General features: G+C 41.3%; 1 protein-coding gene across 1 annotated transcript in view; it reads left to right on the top strand.

The window, feature by feature from the left end:
* Positions 1 to 15,165: 15,165 nt before the first annotated feature.
* Positions 15,166 to 20,813, top strand: part of NYAP2 (neuronal tyrosine-phosphorylated phosphoinositide-3-kinase adaptor 2) — a 154,059-nt gene continuing 148,411 nt past the window's right edge. Inside the window, 1 exon segment of the mRNA XM_088841221.1 lies at positions 15,166 to 15,369. Coding sequence (XP_088697347.1) covers positions 15,356 to 15,369 — 14 coding nt within the window. The 5' untranslated portion in view covers positions 15,166 to 15,355.

Below are 20,813 nucleotides of genomic sequence, written 5' to 3'. Positions count from 1 at the left end.
CATTTCATGCAAAGATGGGCTCGATAAAGGACAGAAATGGTATGGACCTAACAGAAGCAGAAGATATTAAGAAGAGGTGGCAAGAATACACAGAAGAACTGTACAAAAAAGATCTTCACAACCAAGATAGTCACGATAATGTGATCACTGATCTAGAGCCAGACATCTTGGAATGTGAAGTCAAGTGGGCCTTAGAAAGCATCACTACGAACAAAGCTAGTGGAGGTGATGGAATTCCAGTTGAGCTATTTCAAATCTTGAAAGATGATGCTGTGAAAGTGCTGCACTCAATATGCCAGCACATTTGGAAAACTCAGCGCTGGCCACAGGACTGGAAAAGGCCAGTCTTCATTCCAATCCCAAAGAAAGGGAATGCCAAAGAATGCTCAAACTACCGCACAATTGCACTCATCTCACACGCTAGTAAAGTCATGCTCAAAATTCTCCAAGCCAGGCTTCAGCAATATATGAACCGTGAACTCCCAGATGTTCAAGCAGGTTTTAGAAAAGGCAGAGGCACCAGAGATCAAATTGCCAACGTCTGCTGGATCATGGAGAAAGCAAGAGAGTTCCAGAGAAACATCTATTTCTGCTTTATTGACTATGCCAAAGCCTTTGACTGTGTGGATCACAATAAACTGGAAAATTCTTAAAGAGATCGGAATACCAGACCACCTGACATGCCTCTTGAGAAACCTGTATGCAGGTCAGGAAGCCACAGTCAGAACTGGACTTGGAACAACCGACTGGTTCCAAATAGGAAAAGGAGTGCGTCAAGGCTGTATATTGTCACCCTGCTTATTTAACTTATATGCAGAGTACATCATGAGGAACGCTGGGCTGGAAGAAGCACAAGCTGGAATCAAGATTGCTGGGAGAAATATCAATAATATCAGATATGCAGATGACACTACCCTTATGGCAGAAAGTGGAGAGGAACTCAAAAGCCTCTTGATGAAAGTGAAAGAGGAGAGTGAAAACTTTGGCTTGACGCTCAACATTCAGAAAACAAAGATCATGGCATCTGGTCCCATCACTTCATGGGAAATAGATGGAAAAACAGTGGAAACAGTGTCAGACTTTGTATTTTTGGGCTCCAAAATCACTGCAGATGCTGATTGCAGCCATGAAATTAAAAGACGCTTAGTCCTTGGAAGGAAAGTTATGACCAACCTTGATAATATATTAAAAAGCAGAGACATTACTTTGCCAACCAAGGTCCGTCTAGTCAAGGCTATGGTTTTTCCCGTGGTCATGTATGGATGTGAGAGTTGGACTGTGAAGAAAGCTGAGCGCCGAAGAATTGATGCTTTTGAACTGTGGTGTTGGAGAAGACTCTTGAGTGTCCCTTGGACTGCAAGGAGATCCAACCAGTCCATTCTAAAGGAGATCGATCCTGGATGTTCATTGGAGGGACTGATGCTAAAGCTGAAACTCCAATACTTTGGCCACCTCATGTGACGAGTTGACTCACTGGAAAAGACTCTGATGCTAGGAAAGGTTGGGGGCAGGAGGAGAAGGGGACAACCGAGAATGAGATGGCTGGATGGCATCACCTACTCGATGGACATGAGTTTGAGTGGACTCCGGGAGTTGGTGATGGACAGGGAGGCCTGGCGTGCTGTGTTTCATGGGGTCGCAGAGAGTCGGACACGACTGAGTGACTGAACTGAATAAGAACAAAAATAAAACAGCAGTATACAAACATCTTATCCTTATATGGGATATGTGATGATAATTTCTTTTCCATTTTCTATTTTTTAAAATAGAATTCTTGTCATGAAACTCTTTAACCATCTCTACGTACAACTTGACAGAAAATGTTTCATTCAAGAATGTTTCATTACAAAACATCTTTATATCTTTTTTTTTTTTTCTCAAATTAAAGTTCGGGGCAATTTTGTTGGGCTGCTTTTAACTTTGCTTCTGTGTATATGGTGACTGATGTAAGAAAGGAAAAAGACTGAAAACAGAATGCTACATGCTGGGGTTGTAGATCCTGTTCATCCCCGAAGCATGCTGGCTCTTCTGCTGTTTCTCCCCTTCTTGGCCTTCCTTGCTGTCATTATGTAACATACCAACTAACAGGCCATCTAATATTTTTTCTTATTCACTAGGTCAGCAACAGTTTAAAAGAATAATAAAGGAAAATGTAGCTCCTAACGATGGATAAATAAGTCATTTCAGTGGAAAGGTGGAGAATGCTGAGCAATTGGGGAAATTCATATACACACCCCTTCTTCATTTCCTCTTTATTCAGAGGCAACAGAAAACTAGACCTCCCAGAATGTAATTTTATGTACTTGCTGCTTCATCTACACCATGCCTATTTGGTCTATTGCCAACCCCTGACCCCCCTTCCCTTCTAGGGTCATCAGTTCTTTAAAATTCAAGTTCCCTCCTCCAGGTCTCTTAGCTGGAATCCCTAAGGTGGTTTCTTTTCCCCAGCTGGCCCTACCCAAGCAAATGACTTAGGTAAACAAATGTGCAGTCTTGCTGCAAATGGGAAAAACAACAGGGTGAGAGAAATGGATGAAATGGTGTTTAGAGGAAGGCAGAAGCCTGTGCACTCATTGTTTCCGGGATTCCATGGACTGTTCAGGACTTCTTCAGATAGCTGGTAAATATTTCATCTTTTGTATTGAGAAGAGATTGGCTTATGTTTACCTTAAAGAATATGTTGCTATGGTCCACCTGTGTGACTCTTCCATGTTGGTAACTTGTATGTAGGTATGAGTACTGTGAAATTCTTTCATTTATTTTTACTTGTTTAAACATGAAGTTAATCCACCATTATGCAACGTTCCTGCCCTGGTGGGAGTAGAGACTTCAAAAAGGAAAAGTGTTGGTTTCATGTTTACTTTTTTTTTTTTTTGAGAACTGGGAAATGCTGGGTAAAACACTGGTTAGAATTCTATTTTTAATAATTATTTGTAATTTTGACAAAAGGTACTCAAAGAAATGTTATGAAGTATATACATACATATACGACATGTATACACTATTAAAATATATTATGAGTAAAACTATGCCTAGGAAGAATATTGATTCTAAGTAAATATTTAACTTAGTGCTCAAAATACTAGTTAAAGTTTTGAGTTTTACACAAAGAATGGAAATAATTTTATAAATGTTTGAGTCCCTCCAAGTTTTATGTGGAACTAACTTGGTAACAATTGGTAAATGAATAAAAATGTTATAGCCCATTTCTCTATTTCAGGCTCAGGAAAATAACTCTTGAAAAGTGTACTTTAAGTCTTTGTAAATTCTATCAAGGAACAAACCTGTTCGCTTAAGGTATCAAATGCATGATAAATACATGTAGGGAATTTAATGTCAAATTTTAAAATAAATGCAATTTTTAAACTCAAAGGACTCACATCTTCCAAGATGTATTTTGGGATTGTGGTTTGCAGGGAAAATTTGAGGGTCAACATTACTAAAGATCTTGAGAAAGTATGATCCTCCATCATAGAAGTTTTCCAGCTTATAAATCCCAAATGAGCAATAGTACTGGGTTGGGAACACAGCCCTTTATTAGGACTCAGCCACTGTTCAGGCTAGTTGCAGAATAGTAAGCATTCTTACATCTATTTGTATCTAGTGTCACTATTTATCATTTAAAAAAAAATCTCATTTTGTAGTCTCCATGACACTGTGAAGTAGATAAGGCAAGTATTTCTCTCTATTGAAAAGAGGAAGCTGAGGATCAGAAATTAAATGACTTCCCTAAGATTACTTCGGAGAAGGCAATGGCAAGCCACTCCAGTACTCTTGCCTAGAAAATCGTATGGACAGAGGAGCCTGGTGGGCTGCAGTCCATGGGGTCGCTATGAGTCAGACATGACTGAGCGACTTCACTTTCACACATTGGAGAAGGAAATGGCAACCCACTCCAGTGTTCTTGCCTGGAGAATCCCAGGGACGGTGGAGCCTGGTCGGCTGCCGTCTATGGGGTCGCACAGAGTCGGACACGACTGAAGCGATTTAGCAGCAGCAGCAGCAAGATTACTTAGTTCAACTAACTTATAGGTTAAGGCGCCCTCCTGTCTAGAATTCAGGTGCTATGATGTGACCTCCTTTACTCTTTCTACCTGACATTAAGCCTCTCGCTTACTGTTGAGTAGCTTAATGCTGAGTTTCCTCAGAGTTATCGCTAAGGTTAATTACTGCTTTAAATTGTTATTTGTGAATCTTAATGTTTGATCATGAGCTTGGGAATCAGACTTGGCACACCTAGTCCAGTGGATCTCAATGTGTGGTCCCCAATGAGCTGAGCCTTAGCGCCACTTGGGTGCTGGCTATTAATGCAAATGACAGTTTTTGGGCCTAACACCAGATCTACCAAACCAGTAGCTGTAAGGGTAGGGCCCATTCACTGGGGGCTCAACGAGCCCTCCAGGTGATTTTGAGGTCCTCTGAATGAAGTTTAGGATCACTAGCCTGGCCTATTCAGACTCCTGTTGATGTACTCGCCTTAGTGGGTCACTGACTCTGAAACTTTAGTAACATCTCTCCTGAGTTAGCTTTGTACTTGCTTTAACCCAAAAGTTTTTTTTAAGAAAGATTACTGGAGATGGAAGCAGAGTAAGATGTCTATAAGATAATGTACTCTATTTATGATATTTTCCAGAGGACTGTTTAAAAGCAGCAGAGCAGTAGCGAGAAGTAGATGGTACACAAGTATTCACTTGGCCAGTAAAAGTCCATAGAGTACATACAGACTTAACTCCCTCTCATTGAATTCAATAGCCCCGCACTTAGGGCCATACTAGGAAGAAGAAGATGAATATTTTCCAAACTTCTGAAATGACGAAATGACAGACATGAGAGGAGAGCACTACCTCATCACCTTGAAAATTTTCAGAACACTGAGGTTACATTATCTCAGCAGCGGCACAGTTGCTACCTTTTCTTTAATTAATTTTTATTGGAGTATAATCACTTTACAATGTTGTGTTAGATTTTACTGTGCAAGAAAATGAATCAGCTCTAAGCATAGCTATATCCCCTCTTTCTTAGATTTCCTTCCCATTTAGGTCAGCACAGAGAATTGAGTAGCGTTCCTCATGCTATACAGTAGGTTTTTATTAGTTGTCTACTGACATATATATGCTACTGATTTGTTGCTGTTGGTTAGTTGCTCGTCATGTAAAACTCCTTTGCGACCCTATGGACTGTAGTCTGACAGACTCCTCTGTATGTGGGATTTCCCAGGTAAGAATACTGAAGCAGGTTGCCTTTTCCTTTTCAAGGGGGTCTTCCAGACCCAGGGATCGAACCCACATCTCTTGCATTGGCAGACCAGTTCTTTACCACTGAGCCACCAGGGAAGCCACACTGTTGGTACTATATATAAAGTTCAGTTCAGTTCAGTCGCTCAGTCATGTCCGACTCTTTGCAACCCCATGAATCACAGCACGCCAGGCCTCCCTGTCCATCACCAACTCCCGGAGTTCACTCAAACTCACCTCCATTGAGTCGGTGATGCCATCCAGCCATCTCATTCTCTGTAGTCCCCTTCTCCTCCTGCCCCCAATCCCTCCCAGCATCAGAGTCTTTACCAATGAGTCAACTCTTCGCATGAGGTGGCCAAAGTATTGGAGTTTCAGCTTTAGCATCAGTCCTTCCAATGAACATCCAGGACTGATCTCCTTTAGAATGGACTGGTTGGATCTCCTTGCAGTCCAACGGACTTTCAAGAGTCTTCTCCAACACCACAGTTCAAAAACATCAATTCTTTGGCGATCAGCTTTGTTCACAGTCCAGCTCCCACATCCATACATAAAGTAGAGAGTTGCTATTTCGGACTAGATAACTCTTTGCTATGGCAGCTGTCCTAGGTAATGAAAATCTTTTAACAGCATCTCTGGCTGCTACTCACTAGGTGCCAGGAGCTAGCCCTGCTAGAATCATGGCAGACAAAAGTGTCACTGGACGTTGTTACTAGGCCCCTGGGGAGCAAACTTGCCTCCACTTTGCTTGAGAACTAGTGTCGTAAGGTATCCGCCTCTCACTTTTCCCATCTCACAGTGCCAACTCTGAGCTAAGTGCATGGTACCCTGATTGAAATAGCCATCACCCCTGAGACTTCCTTCTCCTTGCCATTATTGCAGGACCAATGTAAAAAGAGAAGAACCAGATTCTTGAGAAGCTTTGTGGCTGTGAATGGAAAATAAATGAGAAGTAGGAGGGAGATGGTGAAGCCAAGATGGTATTCACTGATCTGATACTCCTGTTGACAGCCCACTTTGAAAGAATAGCCAAGGGTGGGAGCTAAGGAAGAAGAGGAGCTTAAGAACTGCAGCTATTAGCACTTCTGCAGGAAGTAAACGTTCCAGGCTTTGATGCTACAGAGAATTCTCTCAAGGCCTGTGCAAACATCTCGATGGGTGATCCCGAGGAGTACGCAGATGGAGGCACTGAGCCTTGCCCGCTGCTGAGCTGGGCTTATGGTATTAGGTAGACGTGATCTCCACTTTCAAATGCCACGCATTTCCTCCACGGAGACATTTGCTTCTCATCAATAACATTTTGAAGTAACCTTTGGCTTTATTTCCTGGCACTGTTCACGTAAATTCATTGCTCCCAGACAAAAGCATGTGTGGCTAGTTTAAAATACAGAAGAAGAACCCACATCAGGGCCCACATGGGAGGTAGGTGTGCCGGCTGGAGATGACGCCCTCCTTCGGCTCTGAGGATACTTTCTCGTCCTCAACCCTGTTCCCCTCTCCACCAGCACAGCCCAATCTCTCTGGCCCTGCCCCTTTGAGGAAATGGTCTGACAGCTCCTCCCCCGCATACATTTAAGTCCCAGTTCTTCCTCAGAACCCCTACATTTAAAAATATTCCTAAAGGAAAGGCCTTTCCAGTTAAGGGAACTGTAGCCAGCTGGAACCAGTTAAATCCACACAGCAGAAACTTTAACCAGCAGTGTGGGAGACCGGAGAAGGCAATGGCACCCTACTCCAGCACTCTTGCCTGGAAAATCCCATGGATGGAGGAGCCTGGTAGGCTGCAGTCCTTGGGGTCACTAGGAGTTGGACACTTTCATGCATTGGAGAAGGCAATAGCACCCCACTCCAGTACTCTTGCCTGGAAAATCCCACGGATGGAGGAGCCTGGTAGGCTACAGTCCATGGGGTCGCTAAGAGTCGGACACGACTGAGCGACTTCACTTTCACTTTTCACTTTCATGCATTGGAGAAGGAAATGGCGACCCACTCCAGTGTTTTTCCTGGAGAATCCCAGGGACAGCGGAGCCTGGTGGGCTGCCATCTGTGGGGTCGCACAGAGTCAGATACGATTGAAGCAACTTAGCAGCAGCAGCAGCGGGAGACAATGGAACTGGGTGTGGGATATATATGACCAGCGCTTCAGAAATCACACAGAGACAGAAACACCAACTGCATCTGGTACCCAAGGCCAGCCTCTGGCTTCTCTCTTTTCTGGCTTCTGTCCTCTTGGACGCTTTCTGGGGCTGACGTCCCTTTCTCTCTGGGAAGGAGCATCTCAGCACATTCTCTGCTTTTGCTCTAGGAATGATGGAAGCGGACAAGGCACATACTTGGGTGTGACCTTCAAACCTGGGAGAATCCTCAACTTCCCCTCGACCTCTAACTCAGCCTCAAACTCCTTTCTTGCTTTCTCATAGGTAACTTTCAACTGGACAGAATATAATTTTTTAAAGTTAGTTTCCATAGACCAGTTTTACCTCATTCTATAAGACAACATGCAGTATTTCTGGTGGTACTATTTAGAGGCATTTTCAGATCGTTCAACAGTCCCTTTTCCATCAGTCTCACAAAGCCCTCCCCCCTCCCCCCACACACTTATATCTACACCCACAGGAAAAATTGCATAGACAGCATTTTAAACTAATCTTCTTTCTCTGTGTATGGTAACACATCTTTGGCAGTTCTGGCAGAAGCTTGGCTGACATTCTCAGGGTGCTTGGGAGAAGAGGAGAGGAAAGGTCCCATCAGGGACTGGCGAGGAAAATTTGTCCACAGCATTCACAAAGCTCTTTTTGTTCGCTTAAGTTTCCTCTGATCCATATCGATTGACCATCATAGGACTTAAATCAAAATGCTATGTTATTTCCATTTCTTAATCCTGCTACTGCTTGGAAAAAGGAATAACAGAGGAAAAAAAAATCTTTATTGTTCTCCCAACAGAGCTTGAAGGAGAACAAACATGCTTGGCAGCATATGCCTAACAAAGTCATGAGTGCCAGGAAAAGAATGATAATCCTTGGCCTTTAGAAATATAACAAGCAGATTCTGTGTATTTAATTTAAGAAAGAAAATCAGACTGCTCATTTTGTAAGCCAATTGTGGAAACTTAATGGAATTTTTATATCATCTCTTTGATATAACTTTTATTTCCCAAACTTTCTGAGTAGGCAGATTGCATCTTCATTCTTCTCATAAGGAACATTCTTTCAGGGTGGATTTTAGCCTTTTTCCGTGAGGGTCTACAGAGCCCAGGAGAACAATTGTCATGAAATGAATTCCACTGTGATGGTTGCTAAGTCACTAGCATTGAAACAAGCACTTCCCTTTAAGAACCATCTAGCTCAAAACCGCCTGGCAAGAGGGAAATGAGCATATTTCCAGGTAAGGAAATGGAGGCTTTCCAGCTTAACTTTGCTAAGAACCCAGGGAGGAGAGGGGTTCCAATTTCATCTACAAAACTATTCAATGACTGAAGATATCACCTCCCAACTGAAATAAAGTTTCACTCAGCTGCACACCCACTCCAAAGTCTGCATCATACTCATGTTTTTCTATCTGCTTCCTCGTAGACTAGAAGTTCCCCTTTTTCTTTCAAACATGTGTTGTCCCATTTGCCCATAGCTGGTAATTAATCATAACAAAAGCCAATAGATTCCTGTTTTCCTTTCTTATTAAAAGTCTAATAAAATTTTTATTATCCTTTTTAGAGATGAAACAAGTGCTTATGTTCACCATGTTCTGAGATTCCCAACATTTACGATGGTCATAAAATCAATATGGGCTCATGCAACCAGAGTCTAGGTGTGTAAGTAAGCAGGCTTCCCTCACCTCTAAAGTATAGAGGTTAAACTCACACAGTGCAAGGCTCCTCAACCCTAACTTGCCCACTAAGAGACTCTGGGGAGCTTCTGAAATAGCAGAGCCAGGGACCTTGACCCAGATAGCATAATAGTTCCTTCCAGGGACTGATCCCAACCCTAAATCTCCCCAAGTGAATCCTGTGCAGGTTGAAAATCACTAACTATAAGTCCATTCTTCAAAGGATGCTCATAGCCCTACGAGATTCTCAGAAAATCAGATTGGAAAACACCAAAAACCATAAAAGTTTCTAGGATGGTCACAGTACACATTTACATGTTGTTTATCCTCATGACCTGCAGGTAAGAAAATTACTGAACTGTCTTTAACTTGGCTGCTTTTAATAATTTGATTATGAAGCTCTTTTGGACTTCCCTGGTAGCTCAGATGGTAAAGGGTCTACCTACAATATGGGAGACCTGGGTTCGATCCCTGGGTCGGGAAGATCCCCTGGAGAAGGAAATGGCAACCCACTCCAGTACTCTTGCCTAGAGAATCCCATGGATAGAGGAGCCTGGTGGGCTACAGTCCACGGGGTCACAAAGAGTCGGACATGATTGAGTGACTTCACTCACTCACTCATGAAGCTCTTTTAACTCACTGTCACCCATTAGAGGAGCTTCTCTTTGTCAGAGAACTTCAGGAAGCAGGTTCTAAGGATTTAGGGTAGCTTCTAGCTCTGAGATTCATTTCCATTCAATCCTGTTCTGTTCTGTACCATCCAACATGCAGTGTTGTCCCAAAGGTATCCGTTTGATTACTTACAACATAAAACTCTTGTTCAACTCCCTTAGCAACAACATGTGAGACCCATAAACATTATCCTTTGAAGAGAAATTTTCAAGGCATCTCCATGAGCAAAGCTTCAGAGCAGTGATTTTAAATGCTTGTTGCTAAATGAAGGGGAAGATTAGTTTTGAGGAAGACTGGGGATTTTCCTTGTAGATGCAAATACTTCTGCCTGATCTGCTTTGTAAGTTAAACATTGAGAGTAGCATCTTCTGTTCCTACAGTGAAGTCTCCTGGGTAACAGAAATGTCAAGGAGACTGGGAAAGGCATAATGCTTGAGAGGATTAAGTAGCCACAAACCAAGATTACCAATCCAGAGCCCCAAAGAGGAGTTTATGCAGGGCTGAATCGGAGAGGAGTGTTAGACAGTATGGGTCCTGAGAAGACAGAGAGAACTAGTTATGTAAATTAAAATTTTGATAGACCTTTGTTTTCTCTCAAACGTGGACTTCCTACATTTGTCCAACAGTTTGCTGTTAGCCAAGGAATCTCAAACACGTCTGGGTACTTGTGTGGTGAGTAGAACGACTAGTTTCTGTTAAGAGGAATTGAGATTCATATTCACCCACCTGAGCTTTACACTCTCTACTGCCCTCATGAGATTGCTTGTTTGGTTTGTATTTAACCAGAGCTTCTTGAAGGCGTTCCAAGTAATATCCTTGACGCTGGATTCAGATTGAGAGTCAAGATGAACAAAACTTAGGGTCTCCTGAATACCATCTGGCCCATCCAATATCCCTTCCTAATGGTGCCTGAAGAGTTCTTAACTCAGGATTTTAAAAGTAGGGAAAAAAAGTTAAAATTACCACATTACAGAATAATTATGGTTTATGGTCATGTATGGATGTGAGAGTTGGACTGTGAAGAAAGCTGATCGCAGAAGAATTGATGCTTTTGAACTGTGGCATTGTAGAGGACTCTTGAGAGTCCCTTGTACTGCAAGGAGATCCAACCAGTCCATTCTAAAGGAGATCAATCCTGGGTGTTCATTGGAAGGACTGATGCTAAAGCTGAAACTCCAATACTTTGGCTACCTCATGCAACGAGTTGACTCACTGGAAAAGACTCTGATGCTAGGAAAGGTTGGGGGCAGGAGGAGAAGGGGATGACAGAGAATGAGATGGCTGGATGGCATCACCGACTCTGTGGACATGAGTTTGAGTGAACTCCGGGAGTTGGTGATGGACAGGGAGGCCTGGCGGGCTGTGATTCATGGGGTCGCAGAGAGTTGGACACGACTGAGCAACTGAACTGAACTGAACTGAACAGTAGCATGATTATGTAAGCGGTGAACAAATTGGTTGTTGTTCAGTCACTAAGTTGTGTCCAACTTTTTGTGATCCCATGGACCATGGACTTCCAGGCTCCTCTGTCTATACACTACATGAAATATGATGCAAGGAATACATTTCAATCAACTTGCTTTCTAAGGAGGCAGTGATAGTGAATCCTTTGGCTGGACTGTGGTTAAAGGGAAGGTCCCATTGCTGATTCAACCCATCTCTACTTCCTCAGGTACTGTGGTCCTACCATTCTTATTACACACTCATCACATCTCCTGTTGAACACTGGCACCCCACCTGTCTGAAATGCCTTCTTCTTTCATTATAGGTTTTATATCAGAGAAGTTATGTGTCTCTGATTTTATTTTATATCAGAGAATTCATTTTATATATTTATTTTATATCAGAGAATTTATATTTGTACATTTAGAGTCTCTCAGCAACTCCTTGAAATTCATACTTAACTCTAGAATCTTCACCAACTGTAATTCTATAATTTTTACTACAGTCTGTCTTTAGAAAGAACTTAGTAAAGTTTCCTCCTCCTTTAATGCGTGTACTGCAAGGCCATCTGCTATTGATGACTTCTTCCCAATGGGTGGAGCAGGGGTCTTTTCTTTGTAGTTAGTGATGTTTCAAGCCTTGAGAGATGCTTGTAGCACTGCCGATTTTTGCAGGAGACATTTCCAGATTGGGTATGATCTATGGAAGGCTCATCTTCACTGTAAAATTCACTGACTCTGTGACACTTCCTTCAATGCAATAAAAGATTTCCTGCTGCTGCTGCTGCTAAGTCACTTCAGTCGTGTCTGACTCTGTGTGACCCCATAGACAGCCTCCTACCAGGCTCTGCCAATCCCTGGGATTCTCCAGGCAAGAACACTTAGCCTGTGAAAACTCATTACTTAACCTTGTATTTTTATTATGTATTGTCTGCATATTCTCAGGTAGTAAAAGATTAGAAACCTATATCCTGTCTGGCTATGGAACAGGGAATGATGAATAGACGAAATGGAGGAGGTGGTGGTAAGGATCAAAAGGATGTGGGCGGAGTCCAGGAACCAAGTGGAGCAGATCAAGGGCACAAATGTGTCCCCCTCACATATTGACTATGGCCAATGGGACTGGTGTGTGACAGGAGGAGCAAAGTTCACAGGTCACACCAGCAACCGCTTTGCCTGTTGATTATTAGAAGCATCTGTATCAGGGCCATCAGAGGCCACACTATTTTAACCACACATTATATTTTTATCTATGATTCTATACTTAGAGTTTTTCTTGTCCAAACCCCCATGATCCATGAGTCATAAGCCTATGCACAAATTCTGGGGACAGGCAGACCTGGTTCAAAAGCAACTTAGTTGCAATCTCTAAAACCACATACAAATTATTAAGCTCCTTTAAAGGTCATATTCCATCTGTAAAACATTGACAGTTAATAGTCCCTAATTCATAGGGCTTTTTGGAGATAAGTCTTATATATTGGATCAATAAGTCATGTGTAAGTCATGTATAGGATAGTACCTTATATATAGATGATTATGATTTCAATATCCCTGGTGGCTCAGAGGTTAAAGGGTCTGCCTCCAATGCGGGAGACCCGGGTTCGATCCCTGGGTCGGGAAGATCCCCTGGAGAAGGAAATGGTAACCCACTCCAGTATTCTTGCCTGGAGAATCCCATGGACAGAGAAACCTGGTAGGCTACAGTCCACAGGGTCGCAAAGAGTCGGACGCGACTGAGCGACTTCACTTTCTTTTCTTTTTCTTTTTCATCATTATTGTTACGGTAATTTAATCCATGCACTCACTTAACACACATCTTCATTAAATGAAGTACTTGGGATCATTATTCTTCAATTCAAATGTGAGCCATGTGACTCCACACAGGACACAGAGTGTTGTAGAAGGGATATGTTTCAGAATTGACTCTACCAGTCCATTTACCAATTGGGGTGTGCTTCTTTATTCATAAAGCAGGTATAATCATACTATATGGCATATTTACGAGGACACTGTGATAAGCATATCACTTGAAGAATAAATGTATCTTGTATAAATGTAAAATACTCATAATTTGGATGCTATTTCCACAATGTATTCTGTCAGTATGGTGCAGAGTATAAAGTAGGGTCTGCTGAAATAAGAACATTTTAAAAAATTTATTTCATTGAAGTACAGTTGATTTACTATGTTGTGTTAATTTCTGCTATACAATAGAGTGACAGTTTTACATATATATATTCTTTTTCATATTCTTTTCCATTTTAGTTTATCACAGGATATTGAATATAGTTCCCTGTGTTATACAGTAGGATTTTGTTTATCTAATTTATATATGCTAGTTTGTATCTGATAGACTTGCCTGACAACACTGGGAGCAGAGGTGTCATTATCCACTTTTGTAGTTGGCAAAACTGAGAATCAGAAAGATTTAATGCCTGTCAGAGCCAACACCAGAAGTCAAGAGTTCTTGATCTTTAATTCAGAGATCTTTCTTCTACCATGATTTAGGAAAGGATAATGTAGGGAGGCTGCATTTTATGAGAGATTTTTTTGACATTGTCACTTAGGGGGAAAATAGCATTTTTTATAACTTTTATGTTTTTTAAAAAGAGTGTTTAAAATGCATTTCCAAAGCATATATTAGTAAAGAGTGATGTCATTATACTCGGTCTAAGTAAGAAGATGGATTGGTTCAGGGGTGAACTGAAAGTTGAAGAGTAACATCTGCTCATAGCTATGTTTACCTAAACATGGTGTACAGAAAGGCCAACATAAAAATAATGGGAGATTTTATACAAAAGTATTTTTATACTTTCCCAACATGACTAATAGAGTTGTTTTCTTAACAGCAGATTTGCAAGAGAACTTCTCTTTCTCTATCTATGGTCACTACCCTAGCTCAAGTCATTTGGGGTCCCTCCAAGATTAGCACAATGTTCTGACCATTTGATCTATCTCACTTTATTCTTGCTCTGGGGCTTCTCAGGTGGCACAGTGGTAAAGAATCCACCTGCCAATGCAAGAGACACTAGTTTGATCCCTGGGTCAGAAAGATCCCTTGGAAATGGCAACCCGCTCCGGAATTCTTGCTGGGAAAATATCCTGGACAGAGGAGCCTGGCGGGCTACAGTCCATGGGGTTGCAAGGAGTCAGACATGACTGAACACATACACACGCACACACACACATTCTTATCCTTCAACTCCCATTATTAACTTGGAACTTTATACCATCTCACTCTTTTGTTTAAATCACCAAAAACTTTAACAATCACCTGGACAAACAAACAAGCCAAAAGAGCCTTGATGGGTGACATTTGCTAAGTTCCCCCTGTGTAAATATTTCTACTGTGACTAATTTCAAACTAGCAACGTGAAGTCACCTTGGAGTTGGGAAGATAAGTGCAGGAGATGTTCTGCCTAGCCAGGATAATCAGCTCCACGTATAAATGGAAATCTCCCCAATGACATCCCAAGCCACTCAAAGTGGAATCCAGTAGCTATGAATTATGCCCATGTTTCCAGTTACCTCTTTAATCTCACTTCCAATCCAAGTCTCTTCTTGTTAGTTTCACTCTTTATTACTCAGTTATTTAATTGGTAAAATGGGGATGTGCTTGTGAGGACACATCACATGAAAAGTATGACAGCATTCAGTACTCTCAAGAAGGCAAATATTTTATAAATCCAAGTTGGTGGGAACACTGGCAGTTCCCTGAACATGAGGGAATGTGACACATACATCACTGACATTCACTGAGCCAGACAAATTACTCAATGACTGTGTCTCCCCACAAAACTGGATGTGAACCAAAGTTTCTGTCACCTGATTTTCTGTGAATAGTCTCTAGATCTCTGGGTGAAAAAGGGAAGTATTAGTTTGCTTGCTTTGAGGATGATTTCAAAAGGCAGGAATGAATCATTTGCTGTGATGCATACAATCACATCAAATCCTCTTCATTTTGTAGGTTCAGTCACTAGTACTTTACTTTGAAGTGACCAGTTTGGCTGGATTCACCTTATTGTCTCAAGTAGCCATTCATTTCTGCTCCAGAACCTGCTTGTGGTTCTTGAAGGGAAGATACCAGAAATCAAGATATAAAATTTCATTCCTTCCAAGAAACTATGTCTCAGAAAGGGTAAAAGAGGTTTGAAAGAAATGGTTTGAAAATAGACCTTCCACATGTATCTGTCAAGGTATGACTTTTTTTTTTTTTTGTATTATCTGAACTTGGTCATATTGTGTAGGGGAATGGTATTTTCTATTTTTGTTAATGATGCCTTGGGAATTGAGGTACAGTGGGAAAAAAGGTGAGGAGATATAGCCCCCGGAGGAGGGCATGGCAACCTACTTCAGTATTCTTGTCTGGATAATCCTATGGACAGAGGCGCCTGGTGGGCTACAGTCAGCAGGGTGCAAAGAGTTGGACATGGTTGAAGTGACAGCACAGCACAGATTGCTTTCTGCTCTTTGAGCTTGTATACACAAGGTAATCACTTCTTTACTTACGTCCTTATTCGGGTGGGGGAGAGCAGATCTTGTTAGCTTAGATTCATAAGAATGCTAAATATATGCAGCTTGTTTATATCTATATTTCTTATACCACTGTCATTAAAGCTAATAATACCAACCCAAAACAATGCATCTTTATCTAAACTCTCTAAATTTGGCTGGGAAAAAAATTGAAAGTATTTATTTGCTTATCACACAGAATTAAATTAATACTGCTCATGTAACTTCTTCATTGTAAAAATTCTACACTTGTACTTATTTTGATAATTTATAAAGAAATATTGGTAGATCAATTTTTCTGTCAATATAGTCCTCTAAATTTTCAGGACTGTGCTAGGACTTATGGGAGCTAAAAATAAGCATAAGAGACAACACTGATTCTCTCTTTCTCACTTTAGGAACTTCTAATTTATTTAGGAACAAAAACTCAAAATTATGAAATTAATTGGGGAAAAAATCTGTTATATTTGCACTTCTGAGGGCTAAGAAAGTGGAGAAGCCTAGAGAAATCAGCTATTAGTGAGAGTGAACTGAAGGATGAATAGATGGTATATTTTAAAGGACATGTAGAATTTGAGGAGGTGGAAAGGATATCTTCTATGAAGACCGAATTATCCCCTCATCCCCCGTCTAAAGCAGGTCCTCTCCACTTTCTTTCATCACATCTTTCACTTTCATTCTATTTTCTTCCTTGCTTGCTGAGTTGTTTTAGTCGTGTCCGACACTGTGACCCCATGGACCGTAGCCTGCCAGGCTCCTCTGTCCATGGGATTCTGGAGTGGATTGCCATGCCCTCCTCCAGGGCATCTTCCCAACCCAGGGGTCGAACCTGCATCTCTTCTGTCTCCTGCATTGGCAGGCAGGTTCTTTATCACCTGGCATTAGTCTTGATCACCTGGTTCTGCTAGTCTCTTAAGTTTGGGCAAGATAAACAATCTTGGTCTCTGTTGAAAGACTGGGGCCTAGTACACTAGCTGGCACAGATAGGTTTTCAATAATTGTGAGTTTAAATAGCAAATTATTAATTAATCAGGTATCTGTGTTTTTGAAGGGGGCTTCCCTGGTGGCTCAGAGGTTAAAGCGTCTGCCTACAATGTGGGAGACCTGGGTTCGATCCCTGGGTTGGGAAGATCCCCTGGAGAAGGAAACAGCAACCCACTCCAGTATTCTTGCCTGGAGAATCCCATGGACGGAGGAGCCTGGTGGACTACAGTCCACGAGGTTGCAAAGAGTTGGACAGGACTGAGTGACTTCACTTAACTTATCAGCAAAGAAAGGATATTGAGAAGTAGAGTATCAGAAAATAAGTTTGAATGTGTATGGTATTGTCACATTAGAAAATATTTTAAGATCAAATTCTATTAGGGACATTTGAGCAAGGGAGTGTTCCATTTAATGGATCTTCAGTAGACTGACCTAGTAATGCTCTGGGAGAACCATGAGAGAAGAAGGCTGCAGAGTAAGTCTGGTTCTTTGCTTGAGGTCATCTGCATGTGATGATGACAGCCTTGCTGCTGTTACCCAGAACTGACTGATCATGACTTCTGCACTTGATACACGCATGGTCATCATATTAATACTACAGCACAAGGACAAGGGTGTTGAGGGTAGTTGCCAAGCAGTGATAATAACAATTGTTCAGAAAACTTAAGCTGCTCGCAGAAACACAAGTTTTACAGCAATTGAGGAGGAACACGGAGATGATTTCAAGACCAGTAGACAAGAGGTTTCAAAAAAGTGACAAAGGAGATTTGAGATTAAGCAAACAGAGGTAGTGAGCAAAAAAAGACGGGTGTTGGTAGTCAATGATGCAGATGCTTGAAATTAAGGTTCTGGAGGGAGTGATGGAGAAGGAAACGGTAACCCACCCCAGTATTCTTGCCTGGAGAATCCCATGGACGGAGAAGCCTGGTAGGCTACAGTCCACGGGGTCGCAAAGAGTCGGACACGACTGAGCGACGGAACGGAACGGAGGGAGTGAAGTTACTGGTTATTGAAAGGATAGGTTCTGACTATGAGAGAGGAGGCTGAGGTAGGAAGAAAAAAGGAAATATATGAGGAAAAGATTTCAAAAAATTGAGTGGCCAGGGAATGTGCATATATTTAACACTGTGTCTTACATATTCCTAAGTTAGCCTAAAATTTACCAATTTTTCCAGTTTTTAAACTAAATGATTTGCAATGAAAATCTCTTTTGGTGATTCCAATCTGGAATCCAAAGTTTGCAAATGCTTAAAAAACCTTAAAACAGATGCTCATAAATGACAGTTATAAATGCGGTAAAAATCAACCTTTGCCAAAGAATCATTACGTTAATTGTCCTCCTTAAGTTGAGCCATTCCTCAGAAAACAAGAAACTTCCTTTTCAATAAGGCAGCCACGAAGTCACATGTCCTTGCTCCCCTTAGATGTGCATAAGAAGAGTTTATTTCAATAGGGTAGATCTTAAGTTCAAATGTGCTTTCCATTAAACTGTAAACCCTGGGGGCTGTGTATTTTTCACTATTGTGTAACACAGGCAATAAATAACAGATGATAAATATTATAATGAGGCCAGCTAAGATACCGCATCCATTATAATGGGGAAACTGTTTCTTTTTATTTTATGATGCACTTTGGGCATTAAAACTGTTTCTAAACTGTTGTGATAATAGCTTCTAATTTGTTATGAATAAAGATGTGTAGGAGAGGATGAGGTTTGATCAAAAGCAAATTTTTAACACTGGACCCTGAAGCCCTTAAGGGTTGCACTTTAAAGTAAAAAATCCAAGTGCATGCATTGACAGGGAGCATTCGGTTCAATCATTTTGTCTGAAGGAAACCAATCTGGGAAATTGTTCCCGGAAAGTCATTCTAGAAAAGTAGAGCCAAGCTTCTGACCTCTGCATAGGCAGTCTACGGCATTCATATTTCAGTCTTTTATATTATTACATTTGGGTGCATTAAGCAGATGTAAACCTGATGTGTATAAAGACAGCACACTGGCCACTCCGTTTAGAGTAACTAATGCATCTATGAATGAGTGTTTTGTTCTTAAGCAGTATTTCTAGTGATTCCATTTACAAATCACTCATTATATGGATGAGAGATAGAAGGTTAGATTTTAAAATGGCAGGCATTTTTTTTTAATGAATTTAAAATTAAAAGCTTCTGCATAGCAAAGGAAACTATAAGCAAGGTGAAAAGACAGCCTGCAGAATGGGAGAAAATAATAGCAAATGAAGCAACTGACAAGGAATTAATCTCAAAAATATACAAGCAACTCCTGCAGCTCAATTCCAGAAAAATAAACGATCCAATCAAAAAATGGGCCAAAGAACTAAACAGACATTTCTCCAAAGAAGACATACAGATGGCTAACAAACACATGAAAAGATGCTCAACATCACTCATAATCAGAGAAATGCAAATCAAAACCACAATGAGGTACCATTTCATGCCCGTCAGAATGGCTGCTATCCAAAAGTCTACAAGCAATAAATGTTGGAGAGGGTATGGAGAAAAGGGAACCCTCTTACACTGTTGGTGGGAATGCAAACTAGTACAACCACTATGGAGAACAGTGTGGAGATTCCTTAAAAAATTGGAAATAGAACTGTCATATGACCCAGCAGTCCCACTCCTGGACATACACACCAAGGAAACCAGAATTGAAAGAGACACATGTACTCCAATGTTCATCGCAGCACTGCTTATAATAGCCAGAACATGGAAGCAACCTAGATGTCCATCTGCAGACGAATGGATAAGAAAGCTGTGGTACATATACACAATGGAGTATTACTCAGCAATTAAAAAGAATACGTTTGAGGTGGATGAAACTGGAGCCTATTATACAGAGTGAAGTAAGCCAGAAAGAAAAATACCAATACAGTATACTAATGCATATATATGGAATTTAGAAAGTTGGTAACAATAACCCTTTATACGAGACAGCAAAAGAGACACAGATGTACAGAACAGTCTTTTGGACTCTGTGGGAGAGGGCGAGGGTGGGATGATTTGGGAGAATGGCATTGAAACATGTATATTATCATATGTGAAACGAATCGCCAGTTCAGGTTTGATGTATGATACAGGATGCTCGGGGCTGGTGCACTGGGATGACCCAGACGGATGATATGGGAAGGGAGGTGGGAGGGGGGTCCAAGATGGGCAACACGTGTACACCCGGGGCAGATTCATGTCAATGTATGGCAAAACCAATACAATATTGTAAATTAGCCTCCAATTAAAATTAAAAAAATAATTTAAAAAAATGCCAAGGAATACAGTTCTGACTTACCAGTTTGCCAAAATAGTGTGTTCAATAGAAAAAAAAAATGTTTTCTGTTTTTAAATAGGAAAAACACTTCATGAATATAACCTGACTTTGTTTTATGCTCACACTTTAATGCCACAAATATCATGGATGATTGCTGGGTAAGGTATTATGATACTACCCTAGTGGTAGGTGAAAGAATCTATTTGGACATGATTTCTCCAGTGGCCTTATGGTCATTTGGTGATGTCTAAGCAGAGCCAGAAACAGAAATCTCTCAATAAGGGTGGAAAAAGCATGCATACAGTGTGTGTGCGCATGCGTGCGTGTGCGTGCGTGCGTGCGTGTGTGTGTGTCTGTCCATGTGAGATTTATAGCATCTTTTTCTGTAAACGCAATGATTATAGATTTTTTTCCACTTTATCAGTACTTCCTAGAAAAATAATGGCTTGATTATTTATTCAGTTGTAGACCTTGAGCTCAGTCTTCTTTAGAAGCTGGGAATTTCTGGAAAAAGTGAAACTCTCTAAGCTTCACTTTACCTCTTCAGTTCAGTTCAGTTCAGTCGCTCAGTCATGTCCGACTCTCCGCGAACCCATGAACCACAGCACGCCAGGCCTCCCTGTCCATCACCAACTCCTGGAGTTCACTCAAACTCATGTCCATCGAGTAGGTGATGCCATCCAGCCACCTCATTCTCTGTCGTCCCCGTCTCCTCTTACCCCAAATCGCTCCCAGCATCAGAGTCTTTTCCAGTGAGTCAACTCGTCGCATGAGGTGGCCAAAGTATTGGAGTTTCAGCTTTAGCATCAGTCCTTCCAATGAACACCCAGGATTGATCTCCTCCAGAATGGACTGGTTGGATCT

This window comes from Moschus berezovskii, chromosome 2, assembly GCF_049115385.1.
Source record: "Moschus berezovskii isolate FMDL1 chromosome 2, NW_MosBer_1.0, whole genome shotgun sequence".
Classification (NCBI taxonomy): domain Eukaryota; kingdom Metazoa; phylum Chordata; class Mammalia; order Artiodactyla; family Moschidae; genus Moschus; species Moschus berezovskii.
Note: the sequence above shows the minus strand (reverse complement) of the source record. Positions and strands in the feature narration are given on the sequence as shown.